The sequence below is a fragment of the Salvelinus sp. IW2-2015 genome, linkage group LG11 (genome assembly GCF_002910315.2).
Source record: "Salvelinus sp. IW2-2015 linkage group LG11, ASM291031v2, whole genome shotgun sequence".
NCBI lineage: Eukaryota > Metazoa > Chordata > Actinopteri > Salmoniformes > Salmonidae > Salvelinus > Salvelinus sp. IW2-2015.
The window spans coordinates 26,898,602-26,924,379 of record NC_036851.1 but is presented as its reverse complement, the minus strand read 5'-3'; the positions used below and the strand labels follow the sequence as shown (position 1 = coordinate 26,924,379).

At 43.0% G+C, this 25,778-nt stretch overlaps 1 protein-coding gene across 1 annotated transcript in view; it reads left to right on the top strand.

The window, feature by feature from the left end:
- Positions 1–10,338: 10,338 nt before the first annotated feature.
- arhgef25b (Rho guanine nucleotide exchange factor (GEF) 25b) overlaps positions 10,339–25,778 on the top strand; it is a 45,746-nt gene continuing 30,306 nt past the window's right edge. Inside the window, exon 1 of the mRNA XM_023996593.2 lies at positions 10,339–10,783. Coding sequence (XP_023852361.1) covers positions 10,690–10,783 — 94 coding nt within the window. The 5' untranslated portion in view covers positions 10,339–10,689. The remainder of the gene's footprint in view (positions 10,784–25,778) is intronic.

Here is a 25,778-nt window from a genome sequence, read left to right as displayed (position 1 = left end):
GTATCATTCATGGTTTGTGAAGACCGGTCTCGTATTCTTACAAATTATGTGATTTGTGGCTTAAAAACAACACATACTGTATGTGTTTATGACCCATTACAAAGGTCTCTGTGAGAGTTGCAGTCAGAACAGAGTAAACAGTCCAGTGGTGTTGAAGACAGAACTGTAGGGGAAACAAGGAAGAAGGAGGCAAAGAGATGACTCAGCAAAGTCTGCCCAACAGACCTTTCCCATGATGCCTCTGTCATAATCTTATTTTGTCTGTTCTTTATTTTCTCTGACATTCCACCTGTCTGGCAGGGTGACTCCCTCCAGCTTCTCATTCCATCCAAATACACATAGTCCTGCCTGATCAGAGTTTACTGTGGGACACAGCTTTGATACCAAACACACTGATGCTTGTCAAGCCCCACCAATGGGATGGCCTAGACTGGGATAAGGCTTGAATTAAGTAGTATAAGTACTCGTATAACGACACATGACATGGATACAAAACGAGAGGTGACCCTCTTAAAAACAAAACCTTCCAGTTCACTCCCACCACCTCTTTCTCTCGCTCTTGCTCTTTCTATTTAGATTATGATTCGATAACACACTAAAAACAGCCAACTTCTTCTCATCTTTTAAATAGTGTTGTTTGTTGTTCAACATACCAGAGCCAGACAGAGAGCAAGGATCTGGTGCTTTAATGAAAGCAGCTTATGCCAGCGGAGTCTAAATGTTTTCTAGGACTTCAAATCTATCAAATCTCATCAAATGTACCTACAGGGGGTAGTGTGCATGTTAACGTACAGAGAACCTTCAGAGGACGGTGGCCTTTATAACACACGTGTCAAATATTTAAATGTATATAATTCTGATCCACATGCAACCCAACACTTTTCTCAAGGTCATTTAATTCCCACCAAGATCTTCAGATCTGTTGGTTTGATTTCGCAGACTAGTGGAACAACTTAGATTTACCACAGAGTGGCGCTACTGCTGAGCTAAAAACAAAACAACACTCCTGTCCTTTTACAGTACAGAACTAGACAGAGAGATTTAGCTGCTGTTTCTGATTCAGTACTTGGGTTTTACCTCATACGTTTGTTCATGGACACACTCATTCGTCCTATCTCCTGATATGGGACATTGGAAAGAAGCTACAATATCTTTCATGGAAAGGAACTGGGGCTATGTCTAAAACCAAAAGCTGTTTTAACCAAAGTCATGGGTCTGGCTAATATTGGATTCTTGGCAGTTGATCAATGATGAATCTCCAATGGTTTTGGCTTTGAAACAGGGTTTAAATAGACATATTCCCTGCTGGTTATTCCTAATAATTGTATATTTTTCATTCACTCAGTAACTCAGTCATAAACACATATAAAACATACTGTTGGGGAGAGTAGGGTAAATTGAGCAAAAGGGGTAAGTTGAGCCACCTTGTTTCTCAGAAACCAAACACAAAATTAATCATTTCACCAAATATTTAGGAAGAGGTCATCATTTCATGGAGTCTGTGAAGGAAGAAACCACATGGAATAAGTGGTAAGCAACTTAGGTCCAAATAGATTTTCACCAAGTCAAATTCATGTATTGTGTTAGAGGTTACAGGATGCTTGTATCTAAACCAAAGTAGATCATTTTAAGATTGTTCTATACATCAGTTAGAGACTCTATAAGCTTCAATATGAGCTGTGGGCTAAGTTGAGCCAATGTTTGAGCCAATGGCAAGTTAAGCAAACTCAAGTGTTTTCTTCCCAGGCTAATGCAAGGCATTATCATTGGGATATAAGGTAATAACAGGGCCTGGCCTATGTTGTAAGTGTTTTTAAAAGTACAACGTCTTTGTTAGGTGTTAAGCCTGTGTTAAAAGATGCTTAATATTATTAAAATACAAAAATAAATTGTGTGTGTGTTGAATTATCTCTTGGAAAAAAAGATAGATGTGGATTTAAAAATGTTGTGGTAAYTTCATTCAATACAGAAATTTGTATACGGCTTAACTTACTCTGTCCCGTGGCTCAAATTACCCCCATACCTGGGATAAGTTGTGYCAAGAGAACACTTTTTTGGGGCAAGCTACAGTGTTTTTTCCAAACTGTAAAGTTTCATGAATTCTGATTATTTCCAGGGATGCACAACATCCCGAAATAYATGTAGGTATCTTTGCTAKAAAGAAAACTATATTTCCCTTGACGGAGTGATGCTGAATGTAAAACATGGCTCAGCTTACCCCACTCTCCCCTACATACGCTCACACATACTGAATCAAATATTCCCATTCTCACTTACTTTCAGTGTATCAAACACATACACATGTAGCCTACATCACATGTACAAATGCCAAGAGTGTGCAAAGCTGTCATCAAGGCAAAGGGTGGCAACTTTGAAGAATCTAAAATCTAAAATATATTTGGATTAATTTTGGTTACTACACGATTCCATATGTGTTATTTCATAGTTTTGATGTCTTCACTATTACTATACAATGTAGAAAATAGTCAAAATTAAGAAAAACCCTTGAATGAGTCGGCGTGTCCAAACTTTTGACTGGTACTGTATGTCCATAGACATACAGCCAGACAACAGAGAACATTTGGTGGGGCCATCCTTTTAGGGCCATCCTCTGACACCGCGGTCCTGGATGGCAGGGAGCTCGGCCCCAGTGATGTTCTGKGCCGTACGCACGACATGAGAGAAAGCGATAAGAAGAGGGTGTCACGCCCTGGCCATAGAGAGGCTTTTATTCTCTATTTTGGTTAGGCCAGGGTGTGACTAGGGTGGGCATTCTAGTTTCTTTATTTCTATGTTTTCTGTTTCTATGTTTTGGCCGGGTATGTTTCTCAATCAGGGACAGCTGTCTATCGTTGTCTCTAATTGGGAATCATACTTAGGCAGGCTGTTTTTCCAGGCTGCCTAAGTATGTTGTCTGTGTTAGTGGCCTGTATAGCCCTAGTCAGCTTCACGTTCGTTTTGTTGTTTCTTGTTTTTGTTGGCGACATTCATAAATACAAAGAAATGTACGCTCATCACGCTGCACCTTGGTCCGGTCATTTCCACCCTGACGACGATCGTGACAGAGGGAGGTTGCTAGGGGAAGGATGAGGAAAGGGGTGAAATGGTTGGCGACATCTGATACCCAATACCAAAGAAGGCAGTTGGGGTGGGTAAGGAGCAAATGGAAATCTGTTACAGAACTTCGACATCATAGAGTTTGAAGGGGTTTTATAGGATAGATTTGGTTAGATGGACATTTTTACATAGTGGAGGAGAACCCTGTTTTGTTAAAACTTTGATCTCTATGTGAGTGCTGATGGAGCCTGTCAGAGGGGCAGAGTAACGGGACGGCCTGAGGAGAGATCCCTCTCCCGACAAGGACAGCGACAGGATCCACCAGATCCACATACAGCAGTGAAGACTCAGCCCAGACAACAAACGGATCTCTTGTATTCTCCATCTGCGTCAGAGAAAGAGGAGAGATAGAGAGCTTAGAATGACATGTATAGAATGACATGTATAGAATGACATGTATCTTCATCCATGTGAGATGCAGGAAGGTCGTTTACACAATATACATCACAGAAGACTGAAATATAACAAAACTGTTTAACATAGAAACACCTGATTTCTGCATAAATCATATTTCATATTAATTATGAAAAGTATTCATAACATTCCACCCATGAGGCCACTAAAGGGCAATTTGGTAATTTGTCTGCAGGAAAGGGCTATGAGCCACATCATAGCACTGTAAGGTAATAGGTAAACACACAGTGCATTCAGAAAATGTTCAGACCCCTTGACTTTTTCCACATTTTGTAATGTTACAGCCTTATTCTAAAATTGATAAAATATTTTTTTTTACAAACAATACCCCATAATGATGAATTGAAAACAGATTGTTAGAATTGTTTTGCAAATGCATAAAAAATGTTGTGTTGCTACCATGCTGTATTTTCATGTGTTGCTGCCATGCTATGTTGTTGTCTTAGGTCTCTTTATGTAGCGTTATGGTGTCTCTCTTGTCATGATGTGTGTTTTGTCYTATATATWTWTTTTTTTCTTCACATTTTTAATCCCAGCCCCAGTCCCCACAGGAGGCCTTTTGCCTTCTGGTAGGCCGTCATTGTAAATAAGAATTTGTTCTTTACTGACTTACCTAGTTAAATAAAGGTGAAATAAAAATATATAAATATATATTCTTGTGTAAATGTTTTTTCTTTGTAATGCATTTGCAAAAAAAATCCAAAACCCTGTTTTGCTTTGTCGTTATGGGGTATTATGTGTAGATTGAGGAGGGAAAAAAACAATTTAGTCAATTTTAGAATAAGGCTGTAACGTAACAAAATGTGGGAAATGTCAAGGGGTCTGAATACTTTCCGAATGCACTGTATATACACTGCTCAAAAAAATAAAGGGAACACTTAAACAACACAATGTAACTCCAAGTCAATCACACTTCTGTGAAATCAAACTGTCCACTGAGGAAGCAACACTGATTGACAATAAATTTCACATGCTGTTGTGCAAATGGAATAGACAAAAGTGGAAATTATAGGCAATTAGCAAGACACCCCCAAAAAAGAGTGATTCTGCAGGTGGTGACCACAGACCACTTCTCAGTTCCTATGCTTCCTGGCTGATGTTTTGGTCACTTTTGAATGCTGGCGGTGCTCTCACTCTAGTGGTAGCATGAGACGGAGTCTACAACCCACACAAGTGGCTCAGGTAGTGCAGTTCATCCAGGATGGCATATCAATGCGAGCTGTGGCAAAAAGGTTTGCTGTGTCTGTCAGCGTAGTGTCCAGAGCATGGAGGCGCTACCAGGAGACAGGCCAGTAAATCAGGAGACGTGGAGGAGGCCGTAGGAGGGCAACAACCCAGCAGCAGGACCGCTACCTCCGCCTTTGTGCAAGGAGGTGCACTGCCAGAGCCCTGCAAAATGACCTCCAGCAGGCCACAATGTGCATGTGTCTGCTCAAACGGTCAGAAACAGACTCCATGAGGGTGGTATAGGGCCCGACGTCACAGGTGGGGGTTGTGCTTACAGCCGCGACACCGTGCAGGACGTTTGGCATTTGCCAGAGAACACCAAGATTGGCAAATTCGCCACTGGCGCCCTGTGCTCTTCACAGATGAAAGCAGGTTCACACTGAGCACATGAGCACATGTGACAGACGTGACAGAGTCTGGAGACGCCGTGGAGACGTTCTGCTGCCTGCAACATCCTCCAGCATGACCGGTTTGGCGGTGGGTCAGTCATGGTGTGGGGTGGCATTTCTTTGTGGGGCCGCACAGCCCTCCATGTGCTCGCCAGAGGTAGCCTGACTGCCATTAGGTACCGAGATGAGATCCTCAGACCCCTTGTGAGACCATATGCTGACACACGCACATTTGTGGCCTGCTGGAGGTCATTTTGCAGGGCTCTGGCAGTGCACCTCCTTGCACAAAGGCGGAGGTAGCGGTCCTGCTGCTGGGTTGTTGCCCTTACGGCCTCCTCCACGTCTCTGATGTACTGGCCTGTCTCCTGGTAGCGCCTCCATGCTCTGGACATACGCTGACAGACCACAGCAAACCTTTTTGCCACAGCTCGCATTGATGTGCCATCCTGGATGAACTGCACTACCTGAGCCACTTGTGTGGGTTGTAGACTCCGTCTCATGCTACCACTGGAGTGAGAGCACGCCAGCATTCAAAAGTGACCAAAACATCAGCAGGAAGCATAGGAACTGAGAAGTGGTCTGTGGTCACACCTGCAGAATCACTCCTTTTTTGGGGGTGTCTTGCTATTTGCCTATAATTTCCCACTTTTGTCTATTCCATTTGCACAACAGCATGTGAAATTTATTGTCAATCAGTGTTGCTTCCTAAGTGGACAGTTTGATTTCATAGAAGTGTGATTGACTTGGAGTTACATTGTGTTGTTTAAGTGTTCCCTTTATTTTTTTGAGCAGTGTATATAGGACTACTGGTAAAAGTAGAAATACAGAGTGCTACATGTCCCTTTGGAGGACTGTATGGCTCCATATACTTTACATAAGATCCAYATAGTGTATTTCCCACAGATGATATCATGGGCGCAACTTTGGTTTTAGAAGTGGGCGGGACATAATTATTATTATTTATTTTTTATCCAGTAGGATAAACACTCCAAACATCATCCGCATGGTCCTAAAGCACACCGTTTCCTCTTTTTGTATCCCATTCCAATGATAAAACTGGAGGGGACAAAAATGCAATTTCAGAATGTGGGGGGGACATGTCCCTGTCACCAGTGAAAGTTGCGTCCCTGGAAGATATAAGAGACAATGTATTCTGGGGTTGAGTTAGTGAGAGAGGGTGGCTGGTGGCTTAAACATTCCTGGTGGCTTAAACATTCCCTCAGTTAAATGCAATCTTTCCAGAATTATTACAAATGACCAGATGCAATGGGTCCAGTCTAATTTCATTTAGTCAAATTAAATTTAACATTTATCAATTTAGTCATTTCATTGCGTGAATTATCCAGTGTGTTTGGTTTAATTCATTCTGAAAGGTTTTACTGTGTCCTAAATCTATCTCATGTTGAAGATTTCCAAGACAAAGGAGGACCGGCTGCTGCTTGGTTAGCAGAAGTGGAGAGCAGAGAGGGGTTTCAGATGGACACTGAGACCTAGTGAGATCCTGGGACTGGGAGGCCGAAAAGATAAGGAACTAGGGGTGGTGGGGGTGGTAGGGGTGGGGGGGTGGATGGTAAGGRGAGGTGTACTGTCAAATATAGCAGCCCTCTATTAAGGGTCAGTTTGACCTGTCAATCAGAATCAAAACAACCATCAACTCTAGGGGGTCACACAAAAGTATTTCAAGAATCCAAATTGATAATATGATGCAGTGCTTTGCTTCACCACTAGGTGACAGTATCAGACCCAGTCTCTGTGCCTTGGGCTGTGTCCCTCCTCGCTGCAGACAGGGCAGGTAAACACAGCAAGGCCTGCCTATCTGTCTGCAGCTGGAGGGCTCCAGGCCAGAGCTCTGCAGTCTGTCCCAAGTCCCCCTCCCTCTCCTCCCCGTCTCCACCAGAGGAACTGTCTGACTATATCCCAAATGATACCCTATTCCCTACATAGTGCGCAGCTTTTAACCAGAACCCTATAGGCCTTGGTCAAAAGTAGTACGCTATATAGGAAACAGTGTGCAATTTGGGACAAACATCTGACGGCTCCTTAGCCCCAACCAGAGCAGAGGGTAGGGAGGGGAAGGAAGGAGGAGGGCAAATTAGATTTGGTAGGGAGAGAAATCAAGCCACAATTCCTTGAGCAGGAGTTGGAAATGGTTTCAGGAGAGTRCAGAAAGGAAGAAGTGGTACCGGGCTGGGGTTGGGTCAGGGTGCAGATGTTTACACAGTTTGGATTGGGAAGGAAAGGCTGATCTGAAGGTGTTTTGATTCTAGAAGCATAGTTATGTCTACTCTACACTCACCTTCTGAGCAACGATTCCGTACTACCAGCAACACAGTGATCCAACCCTTCAACATACACACATACGCAACACACACCCACACATTGGAGAAAGATCAACGCTTTTCAGCTCACTGGGTTTGTCATTTAAGCAGGGTTTTTAAAGAGGCTTAAGTAGATGGCCAAGGGACCAAGCGCATTTAGATATTTTTATAGCCTTAATCTCCTGGGTAGATTCAGATTGCTGGGTTGTGCTGGTCCACCCATGATCGAGAGAGTGGATGGAGAGAGGGCGTGAGATAGAGGATGGATGGAGAGAGGGCGTGAGATAGAGGCTGGATGGAGAGAGGGCGTGAGATAGAGGATGGATGGAGAGAGGGCGTGAGATAGAGGATGGATGGAGAGAGGGTGTGAGATAGAGGATGGATGGAGAAAGGGCGTGAGATAGAGGATGGATGGAGAGAGGGCGTGAGATAGAGGATGGATGGAGCGAGATGGATGGTGAGACAGAGAGGGTGAGAGAGTGAGAGACACATATGCTGCTTCTTCACAACCTTCCTATAATTTCTGCTCCAGTAAGCCTGCTGCAGTCGTTCTCCATTTCTAGGTTCATATAAAATATTTTACACGTAGCTCTCCATGGAATAAACGCTACCACGGCCACACGCACCTGTGCTGCTGAGATCATCTGGTCATAATTATTTTATCTGAGATTAGAGAAAACAAGACTCCAGGCCTCGGGCACGCTTTGTTATTTAATGTGTGTGGGATATTTTACCTGCACATCGCTGCTTACCCCAGAGAGAGAGAGAATGAGAGAGAGAGAGAGAAACAGAGAGAGAGAGAGAAACAGAGAGAGAGAGAGAGAGAGAGAGAGAGAGAGAGAGAGAGAGAAACTAACACCATTGTAAATACAACCCATATTTATGTTTATTTAATTCACCATAATATAACATTTGAAATGCCACCATTCTTTTGAAACTATTGTGAGTGCAATGTTTACTGTTCATTTCTGACTGTTTATTTAACTTTTGTTTATTATCTATTTCACTTGCTTCGACAATGTGAACATATGCTTCCCATGCCAATAAAGCCATTTGAATTGAATTGAGAGAGAGAGAGTTCTATACTGACATTATAAGCCTCGGTCTAAACACGCAATGGAGTCCATTGTGATTGGTATCTGTCTGTACCGCCACGAACATCTGGAAAATCTATAATCAATACTGGAGAGTGGAGAAGTGTACATTACAGACTACACACTATGTCCACTTACATCTACAAATCCCCTTTAGAAGGCAGCTGTCCTCTTGATTAACAAGAGACAGAGGGAGGGAGAGACTGTAGAGGTGTTATGATTAGTAAAATACATTATTATAGAAAATATATTATATAAGTTCTCTGTAAATACATGTTTGCAACAAAACATACTCACTTTAAATTGTACTACTTTATTAAAAACGAAATATATTTTTTCTCTTTAACCAAGATGATTATTTATCTTTAGGCTTCATTAGTGGTAAACGACAGCGTTTAGAAATGACAAAATATTAGATCAATGTACCTCAAAATATTAGATTCAATGTACCTCAAAATATTAGATCAATGTACCTCAAAATATTAGATCAATGTACCTCAAAATATTAGATCAATGTACCTCAAAATATTTTTGTTGGAGTGATTTAAAATGTTGAGATTAGACAGATGACATTTTTTGTTGAGCAAGACTAGTGGCATCCAGGGAAAGACTAGTGGCATCCAGGGAAAGACTAGTAGCATCCAGGGAAAGACTAGTGGCATCCAGGGAAAGACTAGTGGCATCCAGGGAAAGACTAGTGGCATCCAGGGAAAGACTAGTGGCATCCAGGGAAAGGATTTTGTGACATGAAGTGGTTTCTGTGAGAATTACAGGAGTGTGTGTGTGTGTGTGTGTGTGCGTGCGTGCGTGTGCGTGCGTGCGTGCGTGCGTGCGTGCCCGTGCGTGCGTGCGTGTGTGTGTGTGTGTGTGCATTTTGAATGTGTGTTGCTGAACGCTGTTGATATGCACATGTGTTTACATAAACAAATGAACCCTCCTCAAAGATATCATCCTGGAGTAAACATTTGATATACACCCAGTTCTATATTGACCAGTTTCATTCCTTATACTCCAATCAAACATTTAGGCAAATATATATGCACTTACATGGAGACCTTAATGACACTACCAGGAATAAAGGAGAACAGAAGGTATACAGCAAACAGGTATACCATAAGGTCAATTAACAGTGAGTATTATAAACAACATACACTTTCCCACAAAAAGTCCATAGGAAGAAAAAGAGTGAGGCAGGGTTGCCAGGATAATGTCTGGGTGAGAGATGCAGACACCGGTGGTGCATTTCAGTTGAGGATTTACCATGGTGTTTTWCCCAAAAGACTCAAACTTTTCTGTTTCCATCTACTCAGACCTGCAGCCATGTCTCACTGGGGCATGGCTCCGGCGAACCTGCCCTGACAAGGGGCCAAGCCCAGGCCCTGGGTACTTTTCAGCCTACATTTACTAACAATGGCTAACTCTGAACTTTAACACCTTCTTGAAAAGCAACTGTCTTGAATGATGCAGAAGTTGTTGATTCTGCTTGCCCCAAGTCTTAGTGTCACACTCCTGATGGACACACAACTACACTAGAGCTGACATTAACATAAACATTGGTGACAGACTGGTGTGGGGGTAAGTGTCATTGGAAAAGCACCATGAGTAAATGAGAATGAAAGCTCAGGCTGGTGTGGTGAGGGAAAATAGGAAGGAGAAAAAAGGTAGAAAAAAATAGGAAGAGGAGGGAWCTACATGCTGGAATAGCCAGCGAGCAGGGCTGCAGACTCCACCCTCCCTCTCCCTGCCTCCCTCTCTCTCTCTATTTCTCTCTCTCTCTGTTTCACACACAGAGAATGCTAGCCCACTATCTGACCACAGAGTGAGCTCAGTGAATTGTGGAAAGCATATTGTTTCTCCACATCTCTCTCTCCCTCTCTCTTTCACTCTTCCACATTGGATCCTAAAAGACTGGACCATTTGTTMTTTGGATATCCTCCTCCTGCTTTGGGATTTAACTGAGAGTAGAGCAAGCTTTCTTACTTTTTCTTTCGTGAATTTTTTTATCTTCTGGGGATTACAACAGGAATACCTCCTGTGTGTGTGCATTTGAGCGTGAGTGTGTGTGTGAGTGTGTGTGTCCTGTGCCATGCCCACCCCTGGTCGTTTTGGGACTAACGGCAGTGGATCAGCATGAAGGGGGGTCACCATCAGCGGGGGTGCGGGTGTCAACACCTGTTCCGAAAAGTACTGGCTAAGTGTGGCTGCTGCTACGCCCGAGTCCGAGGTTGGTACATCTCTGCCTTATGTCCGTCATTTTCACCCAGCTACTTCTCTTCGCTTTACTGGTCTCCGATGAGATGGAGTTTAGTTTGCTTTCTCAGTTATACTGTAGGTCAGATGGTCTTTGCAGTTGTGAAGTCTGTGTTTTTTGCTTCTGTAAACATACACGTTTGTCTGAGATGGTCTGAGATCAGATGATGAGAGAGAATCAGCAGTGCTCCATCGATTGTTGGTTGATATTCAATCTGTTTTTAGGTCAGATAATACTAGCAAATGGGCACCATTAAGTATAGCCTATACTCTTCTTCACTGTCCAAATCTGTTGTTCTGTGATCAGATATTGAGACCGAGACACTGCCACAGCTATAGGCTGAGAGAATTGATCCTTTTTTATTGTGGTATTATGACTCATACTTTGGTACTCTATTGGAATGAATGGCAGTAGAGGCATAATCCTGATTTTACTTATGYAGGAAAATAAAACAAAGGCATGTGATATATCAGAAATTGTGTAATAGAATATATTTGTCAACCTAAAATATTGTCATGTAATCATAAATACAGTTTATATGCATTTTATACAAATGTTCCGTATAAATAGCTTCTAAAATATATGTAAACTGACCATAAATGTCTCAACTTTTGTTTTCTTGGAAAGCTGAGAGTGCTGTTATATGATACAATATCAGTACTTGTTGCATTTACAACTTGTCCTAACATCTACTTCTTTCAGCCAGTGTATGGCTGTGGATTGACTGCATTGTTTGAATGGAATGTTGACATATTGGCAATTAATTTGAAACATTAAAGGAATCGTTCGTTTAAAACTGACTGGCTAGCTAGCAAACAAAAATACAGTGCAAACAAATTCTTCAAATTCATTATTTTACACAATATCTTACCACAGAAATGGCAACCATGGTTGACCAACTCCCTGACCAAAATGGCTGACCTTAATTCCATCATAAGAAGGTTCACCCAATTCTAGTATTCTAAGTCCTAATTCTAAGGGGGCGACCTCTAGGAGGTGTGTGGTACGTCAGTGTCTCTATCTTTCTCTCAATCTTTCATTTTCTTTTTTTTTTTGTCAGTCTGTCTGTCCTTCTCCCTTTAACTCCTCATTCCTTTGCACTCTTCTCTCTTGTTCTCTCTCGGGGGAGAGACAGCTGACGATAATTGATGGTGATGTTTTGCTGAGACTCCAACTCCTCCAGAGGAAATTAAATGTCTTTGGGCCCTGGTTGTGTTCACTCTGCTCTGGGGTTTGCAGCAGACACATTGCTAGTCTCATGCGGACCCGGGAAGCTGTGCATAATGTGAAAATGTATCACACTACACATCTAGTTAGAGTTATCAGTTATATAAAGTTAGAACAGTGACATAATTATTGTATTCTCAGTAATATAGAGTTCAAACAAAAACAGTAACTATACAGTGCTTTCGGAAAACTGAAATATCACATTTGCAAAGTATGCAGTACTTTGTTGAAGCACCTCTGGCAGTGATTACAGCATCGAGTCTTCTTGGGTATGACGCTACAAGCTTGGCACATCTGTATATGGGGAGTTTCTCCCATTCTTCTCTGCAGATTCTCTAGTTCTGTCAGGTTAGATGGGTGCATCGCTGCACAGATATTTTCAGGTCTCTCCAGAGATGTTTGATCGGGTTCAAGTCCGGGCTCTGGCTGGGCCACTCAAGGACATTCACAGACTTGTCCTGAAGCCACTCCTGCGTTGTCTTGTCTGTGTGCTTAGGGTCGTTGTCATGTTGGAAGGGGAACCTTCACCCCAGTCTGAGGTCCTGAGCGTCTGGAGCAGGTTTTCATCAAGGATCTCTCTGTACTTTTCTCCGTTCATCTTTGCCTCGATCCTGACTACTCTCCCAGTCCCTGCCACTGAAAAACCTCCCACAGCATGATGCTGCCATGGTGCCAGGTTTCCTCCAGACGTGACACTTGGCATTCAGAAGTTATGCTTGGCATTCAGGCCAAAGAGTTCAGACCAGACAATATTGTTTCTCATGGTCTGAGAGTCTTTAGGTGTCTTTTGGCAAACTCCAAGCTGGCTGTCATGTGCCTTTTACTGAGGAGTGGCTTCTGTCTGACCATTCTATAATAAAGGCCTGATTGGTGGAGTGCTGCAGAGATTGTTGTCCTTCTGGAAATTTCTCCCATCTCCACAGAGGAACTCTGGAGCTCTGTCAGAGTGATGACCGAGTTCTTGGTCACCTCCCTGACAACGACCCTTCTCCCCCGATTGCTCAGTTTGGCTGGGCGACCAGCTCTAGGAAGAGTTTTGGTGTTTCCAAACTTCTTCCATTTAAGAATGATGGAGGCCACTGTGATCTTGGGGATCTTCAATGCTGCAGAAATGTTTTGGTACCCTTCCCCAGATCTGTGCCTCGACACAATCGTGTCTCGGAGCTCTACGGACAATTCCTTCGAYCTCATGGCTTGGTTTCTGCTCTGACATGCACTGTCAACTGTGAGACCTTATATAGACAGGTGTGTGCCTTTCCAAATCATGTCCAATCAATTGAATTTACCACAGGTGAACTCCAATCAAGTTRTAKAAACATCTCAAGGATAATCAACAGAAACAGGATGCACCTGAGATCAATTTTGAGTCTCATAGCAAGGGTCTGAATAATTAAGTAAATAAAGTATTTCTGTTTATTACATTTAATACATTTGAAAACATTTCTAGAAAGCTGTTTTCGCTTTGTCATTTTGGGGTATTGTGTGTAGATTGCTCAAGATAAAAAWAAAAAAAATCTATTTTAGAATAAGGATGTAACGTAACGAAATGTGAAAAARGTCAAAGAGTCTGAATACTTTCTGAAGGCACTGTATATAAACCATTGGGTTTAAACTAAGGTTGCAAAATGTACATAGACACTGTGACTCTTTGCTCAGTGATGTAGGGTTTAAATAGACACTGACTCTTTGCTCAGTGATGTAGGGTTGCAATAGACACTGTGACTCTTTGCTCAGTGATGTAGGGTTTACATAGATCCCGAGAGAGTCAGCGATACGCTCACATCTGGAAATCTGCAGTGTCYCGGAATGTGCTGCTTTCGGATCATTGGATCATGGAAACGCTGGAGTCACTGAGTCACTCTGCCGAACATTCCTTTCCCCCAAAAAGCTAGGCTTAAGCAACCCCCTGACCCCCCAATACACACACAAACTCTGAACAGCTATCCTTTCCCCCCCAAAAAAACTGTTTCCGACAACTGAAAGGGGATTTATGGAGCGCTGTGGTGAAGAAATGTTATGTTCATTATCATCTGTTACAACTCCCATACGGGCTCAGGAGAGACGAAGGTCGAGAGCCATGCGTCCCCCGAAACACAACCCAACCAAGCCGTACTGCTTCTTAACACAAATACCTAGGTGTCTGGTTAGACTGTAAACTCTCCTTCCAGACTCACATTAAGCATCTCCCATCCAAAATTAAATCTAGAATTGGCTTCCTATATCTCAACAAAGCATCCTTCACTCATGCTGCCAAACATACCCTCTTAAAACTGACCATCCTACTGATCCTCGACTTCGGTGATGTCATCTATAAAATAGCCTCCAACACTCTACTCAACAAACTGGATGCAGTCTATCACAGTGCCATCCGTTTTGTCACCAAAGCCCCATACACTACCCAACACTGCGACCTGTACACTCTCGTTGGTTGGTCCTCGCTTCATACTCGTCGCCAAATCCACTGGCTACAGGTTATCTACAAGTCTCTGCTAGGTAAAGCCCCGCCTTATCTCAGCTCACTGGTCACCATAGCAGCACCCACCCATAGCACGCGCTCCAGCAAGTATATCTCACTGGTCACCCCCAAAGCCAATTTCTCCTATGGTCGTCTTTCCTTACAGTTCTCTGCTACCAATGACTGGAACGAACTGCAAAAATCTCTGAAGCTGGAGACTCATATCTCCCTCACTAGCTTTAAGCACCAGCTGTCAGAGCAGCTCACAGATCACTGCACCTGTACATAGCCCATCTGTAAACAGYCCATCTATCTACCTACCTCATCCCCATACAGTATTTATTTATTTATCTTGCTCCTTTGCACCCCAGTATCTCTTCTTGCACATTCATCTTCTGCACATCTACCATTCCAGTGTTTAATTGCTATATTGTAATTACTTCGCCACCATGGCCTATTTATTGCCTTAACTCCCTTATCTTACTTCATTTGCACTCGGTGTATATATACTTTTTGTTTTCTTTTGTTCTACTGTATTATTGACTATGTTTTGTTTATTCCATGTGTACCTCTGTGTTGTTGTATGTGTCGAATTGCTATGCTTTATCTTGGTCAGGTCGCAGTTGCAAATGAGAACTTGTTCTCAACTAGTCTACCTGGTTAAATAAAGGTGAAAAAACGCATCCAACCCGGAAGCCAGCCGTACCAATGTGTCGGAGGAAACACCGTACACCTRGCGACCTGGTCAGCGTGCACTGTGCCCGACCCGCCACAGGAGTCGCTAGTGCGCGATGAGACAAGGATATCACTACCGGCCAAACCCTCCCTAACCCGGACGATGCTGGGCCAATTGTGCGTCGCCTCATGGACCTCCCGGTCGCGGCCGGCTGCGACAGAGCCTGGGCTCGAACCCAGAGTCTCTGGTGGCACAGCTAGCACTGCGATGCAGTGCCTTAGACCACTGCGCCACCAGGGAGGCCCGTACTCTCTCCTCTTTTTGACTAGAGGTCCTCTCAGTTCCTCAAAGCTCTGTCTTTGGCACAATTTAGCGGTGCTGTGAGCCTGCCCTGGCACAGGAGCTGTACAGGAGAGCTCTCCTCTCCATGAGTTAGGGATGTCAGAGAGCTCCCTCCCTGCCAAAATATTTGTACTCTTGTAACCACGACTGTGTGTGGGTGGGGGGGGGGGGGGGGGTTGTTTAAGTGTGTGTACATGTTTAAGTGTGTTTGTACAGTGTAGAGATAATCTCCTCTCTCTCTCTGACGACCCTGTTTTGATTCATTTCCTAATTTACCAAAGGCTAAATATAAAGATACTGAGGCTTGAGGCCTGTTTGAATGACAGATCTGCTGCCTGGCTGACTGAGGATTACATCCTCTATCCATCCTGCACACATCCTCAAATACGAGCCAACACACACACACAAACACACATACGAACATGCACGCAGATTGTCAATTGAACAACCCATTTGTGGAGCATGTTAACCTTTTAGCATGTCAGTGTAGATAACACCTACGTACCTTATCATAAGCCAAACAGCCAAACTATATAGTGCACTATATTTGACCAGGGCCCATAGGAATAGGGTTGCTTTTGGGACATGGACCTAGTTTAATTCATCAAAGTGCAGTGATGTACCATAGGAACAACTGCTATGCGCCATAGTGCAGTAGAGCTGATATACCAGGAGAAGATGGAGACTCCAGAATATCATGCTGTTATAATCTGACTTCTGACTGGGACCATCCACTTCTGCACCAACAAGATAATACTGATCAACCAGAGAGCTTAATGCCCACTGGTTGTGTGTGTGTGTGTGTGTGTGCTGGGGTATGTGTTGTGTTGGTGGTGGTGTGTGTTGTGTGTGTGTGTGTGTGTGTGTGTGTGTGTGTCGTGTGTGTGTGTGTGTGTGTGTGTCGTGTGTGTGTGTGTGTGTGTGTGTCACATCTCCCAGTGGTTGAAGTATATGTCAAGTGTCTGTCTGGCTTTCCTCTTTTTCTGTGACAGTGTTTGGTTTGCACAGAGTGGTTGTGTGCGCGGGGAGTCAGTACTGTGATGGGACAGATTACCACTCTCTCCCTCTCTCTGTCCCTGTTTCTCTCTTCCCCCTCTTAAATCCTCTGTTGTTCCAGTTGCTCAGGCAGTGATTAAGTGCAGTTCTATCCATGCTGCAGAGACAGAGTAGATGTGCGAAATGGGTAAACTAGGAAAGCATTATGTTAGGATGGCACTCTATTATGCTGCCTCTCTCACTCATTCCATCTTGTTGTCTTTCAAGCAAGTGACAGCATTGCAATTGAATGATAGAGAGAGAGAGAGGATGGTTCATCTATACCCCCACCCCTGTCTATCTCTGTCCACTGTTAAGTCTGGTTCTGATTTAGAATGTATGTGTATGTGTGTTGCTTTATTGACACTGCCGGGTGTAAGTGTCTGACTGTCTTCTCATGAGCTTTCTGCCCCCCTTTCCACTCTCTCTCTCCTCTATCGTTCCCTCTCTCGCCTTCCTCTGTCGTTCCCCTCTCGCTCTCCTCTGTCGTTCCCCTCTCGCTCTCCTCTGTCGTTCCCCTCTCGCTCTCCTCTGTCGTTCCCCTCTCGCTCTCCTCTGTCATTCCCCTCTGCTCTCCTCTGTCTTCCCCTCTCCTCTCCTCTTGTCGTTCCCCTTTGCTCTCCTCTGTCGTTCCCTCTCACTCTCCTCTGTCGTCCCCTCTCGCTCTCCTCTGTCTCTCGCTCCTCATCTTTTCTCTCTCTCTGTCTTCCTCTCTCTCTTTCCTTTGTCTTTCCTCTCTCTCTCCTCTGTCTTTTCACTCTCTCATCTGGCTTTCCATCCTCCACTCTTAGGACACATGAGGGGAGAAAGTGGTTAGCCTTCTACTTTCCTTCTTTCCACCTCCTACTTTTCTCTTCTCTGTGTGTTCTGTGTTTCTTGACCTTCTATTCCCTTCACAACCCCCGGTGCATGTTTGTCCCCTCAACTCCCTATCCCTCTCTCTCTCTCGCTCTCTTTCTTGCTCTCCCTCTCAATTATCAAAATCAAATCCAATAAAATTGTATTAGTCACATGCGCCGATACAACAGGTGTAGATCTTACAGTGAAATGCTTACTTACAGCCCCTAACCAACAATGCAGTTTAGAAAAATATAAAAAATACGAATAAGAATAAGAAATAAAAGTAACAAGTAATAAAGAGCAGCAGTGAAATAAAATAGCGAGACTATACACCGGGGGGGTACCGTACAGAGTCATGTGCGGGGCACCGGTTAGTTGGGTAATATGTACATGTGGTAGAGTTAAGTGACTATGCATAGATGATAACAACAAAGAGTAGCAGCGGTGTGAAGGGGGGGGGGGGGGTCAATGCAAATAGTCTGGGTACCATTTGATTAGATGTTCAGGAGGAGAGTCTTGGGGGTAGAAGCTGTTTAGAAGCCTCTTGGACCTAGTCTTGGGGCTCCGGTACCACTTGCCGTGCTGTAGCAGAGAGAACAGTCTATGGCTAGGGTGGCTGGAGTGGTTGACAATTTTTAGGGCCTTCTTCTGACACCGCCTGGTATAGAGGTCCTGGATGGCGGGAAGCTTGGCCCTAGTAATGTACTGGGCCGTACGCTCTACCCGCTGTAGTGCCTTGCGGTCGGAGGCCGAGCAGTTGCCATACCAGGCAGTGATGCAACCAGTCAGGATGCTCTCGATGGTGCAGCTGTAGAACCTTTTGAGGATCTGAGGACCCATGTCAAATCTTTTTAGTTTCCTGAAGGGGAATAGGTTTCGTCGTGCCCTCTTCACGACTGTCTTGGTGTGTTGGACCATGTTAGTTTGTTGGTGATGTGGACACCAAGGAACTTGAAGCCCTCAACCTGCTCCGCTACAGCGCCGTCGATGAGAATGGGCCGTGCTCGGTCCTCTTTTTCCTGTAGTCCACAATCATCTCCTTTGTCTTGCTCACGTTGAGGGAGAGGTTGTTGTCCTGGCACCACACGGCCAGGTCTCTGACCTCCTCCCTATAGGCTGTCTCGTCGTTGTCGGTGATCAGGCTTACCACTGTTGTGTCATCGGTAAACTTAATGATGGTGTTGGAGTCTTCCCTGGTTGTGCAGTCATGAGTGAACAGGGAGCACAGGAGGGTACTGAGCACGCACCACTGAGGGGCCCCTGTGTTGAGGATGTGTTGTTACCTACCCTTACCACCTGGGGGCGGCCCGTCAAGAATTCCAGGATCCAGTTGCAGAGGGAGGTGTTTAGTCCCAGGGTCCTTAGCTTATTGATTGGAGGGGGTCTAGGGTTTCTGACCAGCCTTTCAAAGCACTTCATGGCTACAGACATGAGTGCTACGGGTCAGTAGTCATTTAGGCAGGTTACCTTAGTGTTCTTGGGCACAGGGACTATGGTGGTCTGCTTAAAACATGTTGGTATTACAGACTCGGACAGGGAGAGGTTGAAAATGTCAGTGAAGACACTTGCCAGTTGGTCAGCGCATGCTCGCAGTACACGTCCTGGTAATCCGTCTGGCCCTGCGGCCCTGTGAATGTTGACCTGTTTAAAGGTCTTACTCACATTGGCTGCGGAGGGCGTGATCACAGTCTTCCGGAACTGCTGGTGCTCTCATGGATGTTTCAGTGTTATTTGCCTCGAAGCGAGCATAGAAGTAGTTTAGCTCGTCTGATAGGCTCGTGTCACTGGGCAGCTCTCGGCTATGCTTCCCTTTGTAGTCTGTAATGGTTTGCAAGCCTTGCCACATCCGACGAGCATCAGAGCCGGTGTAGTATGATTCGATCTTAGTCCTGTTTTGATGCTTTGCCTGTTTGATGGTTCGTCGGAGGGCATAGCAGGATTTCTTATAAGCTTCCGAGTTAGAGTCCCGCTCCTTGAAAGCGGGAGCTCTAGCCTTTAGCTCAGTGCGGATGTTGCCTGTAATCCATGGCTTCTGGTTGGGGTATGTACATACGGTCACTGTGGGAATGACATCATCGATGCACTTATTGATGAAGCCATTGCCTGATGTGGTGTACTCCTCAATGCCATCGGAGGAATCCCAAAACATATTCCAGTCTCTGCTAGCAAAACAGTCCTGTAGCTTAGCATCTGCTTCATCTGACCACTTTTTCATTGATCGAGTTTAATTTTTAATTATAAGCAGGAATTAGAAGTTTAGACTTATGGTCAGATTTGCCAAATGGAGGGCGAGGGAGAGCTTTGTACGCCTCTCTGTGTGTGGAGTAAAGGTGGTCCAGAGTTTTTTTCCCTCTGGTTGCACGTTTAACATGCTGATAGAAATTTGGTAAGACAGATTTAAGTTTCCCTGCATTAAAGTCTCCGGCTACTAGGAGCGCCGCCTCTGGGTGAACGTTTTCCTGTTTGCTTATGGCGAAATACAGCTCATTCAGTGCGGTCTTAGTGCCAGCATCAGTCTGTGGTGGTATGTAGACAGCTATGAAAAATACAGATGAAAACTCAGCTTATCATGAGATACTCTACCTCGGGTGAGCAAAACCTCGAGACTTCCTTAGATATCATGCACCAGCTGTTATTTACAAAAATACATAGTCCGCCACCCCTCGTCTTACCAGATGCTGCTGTTCTGTCCTGCCGATACAGTGTACAACCAGCCAGCTGTATGTTGATAATGTTGTCCTTCAGCCACGACTCCGTGAAGCAGAAGATATTACAGTTTTGAATGTCCCGTTGGTAGTTTAATCTTCGGCATAGGTCATCGATTTTATTTTCCAAGATTGCACGTTTGCTAGCAGAATGGAAGGAAGTGGGGGTACATTCGATCGCCTACGAATTCTCAGATCGCCTTTAATGAGTCCGATCGCCTACGAATTGTCCAAGATCGCCTTCTATTTACGCAAATTACGGGATCTGGGCCTGTTCCCGGGGAAGCAGTATGTCATTCACGTCGGGCTCATCGGACTCATTAAAGGAAAAAAAGGATTCTGCCAGTCCGTGGTGAGTAATTGCAGTTCTGATGCCCAGAAGTTATTTTCGGTCATAAGAGACAGTAGAAGCAACATTATGTACAAAATAAGTAAAAAAATAAGTTACAAACAACGCAAAGAAACAAACAAAAAAACACAATTGGTTAGGAATACATAAAACGTCAGCCTTGTTCTCCGGCGCCATCTTATCTTATCTCTCTACCCTCTACCTCCCCTCTCTCTGTGTTAACCATTACCTCTCCCCCAACACCCCAGTGACCCAACCTGTTCTGTTCCTCCTCTGTCTCCCTTGTTTATTAACCTGAGACAGAGAGTCAAAACAGAACCATATTCTCTCTTCTTTACATCTCAATCCCTCACTTTCTCTCTCTCTCTTACTCTCTCATCCTCTCTCTTTTTATCTCCCCCTTCTCCCAGTTCATCTAAGAAGATGTAATGTGACTTTCTATATATTGATGTGAACATTGTTCAGTGAGGTCAGGGTCAGAGACGCCATCATTTTTGGGGGATAAATAGGCAGGAATGCCTGGTGATGTTAGTGCATTACCAGCTAGTGCATTTGGTCCTTGGAAGTTGTGGAAACGTACATTTTAGGTTTCCCATAGGTTCTGGGAATAAAGCCATACATTTCCTGACCATTAAAACTGAACGTTTTTTTTTACTTTCTGAGAATGGAAGGGACAATTTTGCCTATTCTGGTAATGTACATTTTTAGGTTGCAGGGAGGTTCTGAGAATGTTTTACTATGGTTCTCTATGGTTCCCTGAACGGTTTTATTACCATTCTGAGAATGTTATTTGAACATGATTAAAAAACATTCTGAGAACATTTTATAAATCTAGTGAACGTTTTGAACGAAATTGTAATGTATTTTTTTTAAACTTTCACTGAATGTTTCAACAAGACTTTCAATTACACTGCTAACTTAGTTTGGGTTAACTGTTTTGAACACCAAGGACAGATATGTCACGCTCGTCGTTGTAAGAATGGTCGGACCAAGATGCAGCGTGGGGTAGGTTAATCATATTTATTAATGATAACCAGCAACAAAACAAGAAAGAGAAACCAACGAAACATACAGCCTTGTAGGGCTCAACAGCAACAATACAAAAACAAGCTCCCACAAACTACAGGTGGGAAAAAGCTGCCTAAGTATGATCCCYAATCAGAGACAACGATAGACAGCTGCCTCTGATTGGGAACCATACCCGGCCAACAAAGAAATAGAAAACATAGATTGCCCACTCTAATAAYACCCTGACCTAACCAAATAGAGAATTAAAAGGATCTCTAAGGTCAGGGCATGACAAGATAGGACATGGAAATTAATTTGCTTTGTCATTAATCATGCAAACACATTTATTTTTTATTATGGCATGGTCGTCAGTGAGATTCCAACCTATGATCTTCTGTTCTYTATATTCTGTTCTGCGCCACCAGGATATAGCTACCGTGCCATGTTTTTTTTTAAACTCATACAAAGCTGTTAATTTTTATTTCAAAGAAAACAAGCACTCATCAAGATCTTTGAACGTTACTAATGTTTTCTTGTGTTTTTTTATGGAATGTTGTCTTTATGTTCTGAGAACATCACTTTAAATAGAACAATGAGAAAACCGGCAGAAAATTTTATGCTAAAGTACTGAAATTCCCACAGAAGAACATTGTTTCTTAACATTCTCTGAACATTCTGAGAACATGACTTTAAATAGAACCATGAGGAAACCTGCAGAAAACGTTATGCTGAAGTATTGAAATTCACACAGAAGAACTGTCACGTTCGTCGTATGAATCGGACCAAGGTGCAGCGTGGTGTGCGTACATTCTTCTTTTATTAAAGAAAGAACAGTGAACAAACTAACAAAACGAACGAAACGTGAAGCTATATGAATAGTTCAGACAGGCAACTAAACATAGAATAAGACCCACAAACACCAAAGGGGAAATGGCTACCTAAATATGATCCCCAATCAGAGACAACGATAAACAGCTGCCTCTGATTGGGAACCATATCAGGCCACCATAAACATACAAATACCTAGACCTACAAAACTCTAGACATACAAAATCCCTAGACAATACAAAACCCCTAGACAATACAAAACTAGCGTAATCCACCCTAGTCACACCCTGACSTAACCAAAATATAAATAAAACAGAGATATCTCAGGTCAGGGCGTGACAAGAACATTGTTTCTTAACGTTCTCTGGACTGTTTGACAACATTCCCAATGTCAAACCAGTTGGAGAACGTTCCTAGAACATGACCAAAAATATAATTAAATGTAACCATGTTTGAACTTTTAGGAAAYGTTCTGTTAAAGTAATGAAATGCCAAGAAAATAGCCTTATTTTGTCATGTTCCTTAAATGTGCTGAGAATGTTCCAAAGCCAAGCAATATCCTGCAACATTCCCAGAAAGTTGTGGGAAGGTTGTATGCAAAATAACCATAGGACAATCAAGCTCTCACCAAGCTCTAAGAAACACGGTTTTCAGAACATTATGTGCTAGCTGTGTTTTCTCTCTTTGTCATCAGCTTATAAGGCAGAATCAAGACCCCTCCTTTCATGATGGAAAAATCTGTATTAATAGTTTTAATAGCTCACAATTGAAAGCAATTCAAGCAAATTTAACTGAATTCGGAGGCTGGTGATGTTTTTATACTGTACTTATCAAGGCCAATGTCTTTTCCTCGAACTTGCTCACTAATTTTGTCACTCACACACAAACTTTTATTTTTTTTCTCTCCTCTCTTCCTCATCCTCTCTTCCCACTTTTCATTAGGCTCAATAATCAGTGAACTGTATACAAACACAAAGTGAGAAAGACTGAATATGTTATGAAAATGTTTGGGAAAACGTGCTCGGAAACACACTCAGAGCCCTCAAAGAGAATTTAGCGTCTCTGACTCCTAAACTACTGCAGCACATAAACTCTGACTAATTACCCAGTCTGTGTGTGTGTGTGTATGAGGTCATCACTGCCGGTAAGTGTAAAAATAAACCTGATACAAAGTAACTAAAAAGGAAATGATGGTGGTGAAGTGTGGTTGAGCTGACGCTCCATCGCTGGTCTCGTCAGTGTGAAAGCCTCTGCTGTGAGTTAGATGGAACCAAGGGAGTTCCTCTGGGTCAGCTGCTCTTGATGGAATGTCAAGATGAAGCAATAGTCAGTGTGTTGTATTCACTTCTTCACCACAGACTTTCCTAATGCACACTGTTTATGATCAGGGCCTGGAGTTTTTCCTTTTCTTGAACATATGATCCTGGCCCTACAGTGTATCTATGATTGCTGACATTTAGAGAACCCACTGGGCACAGACATCATTTCAACGTCTAGTTTTGATTTACATTTGGTTGAGTTGTCAACTAACATGAATTCAATGTGAAATCAACAAAAAGGTTAGGCTAAAAGTATTAAAAATATTAAATTCCCTTAAACTGATTACTCTTTCCAAATCCAATCAGTTTTCCATGATGATTCAACGCCATCACATAGAATTTTGGGATTGAAATGACATGGAAACAATGTGGATTGAACCAGGTCACAAAAACAAACAGTCCTGTTTTATTTGGGTGTACCAGATTAAGGATCATTATCAGATTAAATTACTCAGGCTCATGTGAAACCAGAATGATAATGTTCGGTGTATAAAACACAGTATAATCCCTCGCTTTCCAGGGATGGACAGTGACAGTTTCTGTACCCTTTTTTGGCTATGAGCAGAGTTAATACTAATTGGATGGGAGAGGATAGGAAAGGGTTAAATTGTTCTATAACAGATTCATAGTTTGCTGATGAGAGCAGTGTGCACTGAGGGGTATTTGCCTTGGCAGCTTTCCGACAGGAAGTTTAGAGCAGCTAGCCATAGGAGCCATCACAGCCAAACAGTCCACAGTTTACTGCAGTGGGGATGACCTCATCTAAAGGCACAGTTTATTTTGAAATAGACACAAATTCTTTATTCGAAATTCATAACACTAAGTTCATCACAATGTATTTTGTGTGTATTACACAATTTGATTTCTTTATAACGCATTCGTTCGTGTACATTACACAAATTCCAATTTGTTTTTGCTAACATTAGCTAGGTGGCTAACATTAGCTAGGCTAGGGGTTAAGATTAAGGTTAGGGGTTAGGGTTAGGTTTAAGGGTTATGGTTATGGTTAGGTAACATGCTAGCTAAGTAGTTAAAGGGTTAAGTTTAAGGTTAGGAGTTAGGTTAAAGGGTTAAGGTTAGGGTTATGGGGAAGGGTTAGGTAACATGCTAAGTAGTTGCACAGTAGCTAACAAGTAATAAGTAGTGGCAAAGTTGCTAATTAGCTAAAATGCTAAAGTTCTCCATGATTCGAACACACAACCTTCAGGTTGCTAGACATTCGTGTTGAAAGCCTACCCATCCTCCCCGACCAACCTCCATCCTATTGTTTCTGTCTTAAATTACCTACTGTCTTCATCTATGATTGAAATTCACTGTATAGAAATTGTGTACTGCCCATGAAAGATTTGCAGTTTTATAGCTAATCTCATGCTATTTTACATGTTTTGCCATGAAGCTGGGAGACAACGTTGCGGTTTTACAGCTCAAGGATTCTTAAAAGATGGGACAATATCAAATATTTGTGTTAATATTAACAACATTTAAAACATATATTTTGATAGACCAAAGCATTAGCTATCAAACCAACCTCCTAAAATGCAACTACAGTAACTGGATTTATGTCAACTCAACACAATAAAAAGCATTTCATTTCTACAATTATTCTTTAAAGTCACAGAGGGCTTTTGCAAGAAACTACATACAATCATGTGCCACCTCAGATTTGTCCTTTAAAAAAAATGTATATATTATTTTTTGTTTAAGATTTTTCTTCTTCTCTGTAATACTACTWGCCACCTAGCAATTTGGCTTTAGCCAGCCCAGATAGTTTCCCAATCTCTAAACTTCATAACTAGCTACCAAGAAGCCATTTAAGGCTATCAATCAAGTTTGAGTAGCTAGCTTGTCTAACTTTATTAGCTGGCATGCCTGCTGGCAAGGTTAGTAGACTTAAGAAAAGCAAGCAATTACTAACTGTACTGACTCACGTTGCGTTCAACCTTTACCCAGATTTTAGCAAAAAAACACAGGTCAGGAGGATACACACAGCTCAAGAGGTATGCTTAGACATGCAGTAAAATGAAAATATTTTTTATGTAGAATTAAGCATAATGATTTATGGCTCTAGATTGCCAGAAACGATAACATTTTAGACGACCCCAGCATCCATGACATACTTTGTGCCCTCAGATTGCATGATGCACCTGCAATTGTGTGTATTTGGCGCGCTACAGTTAGCCCTAA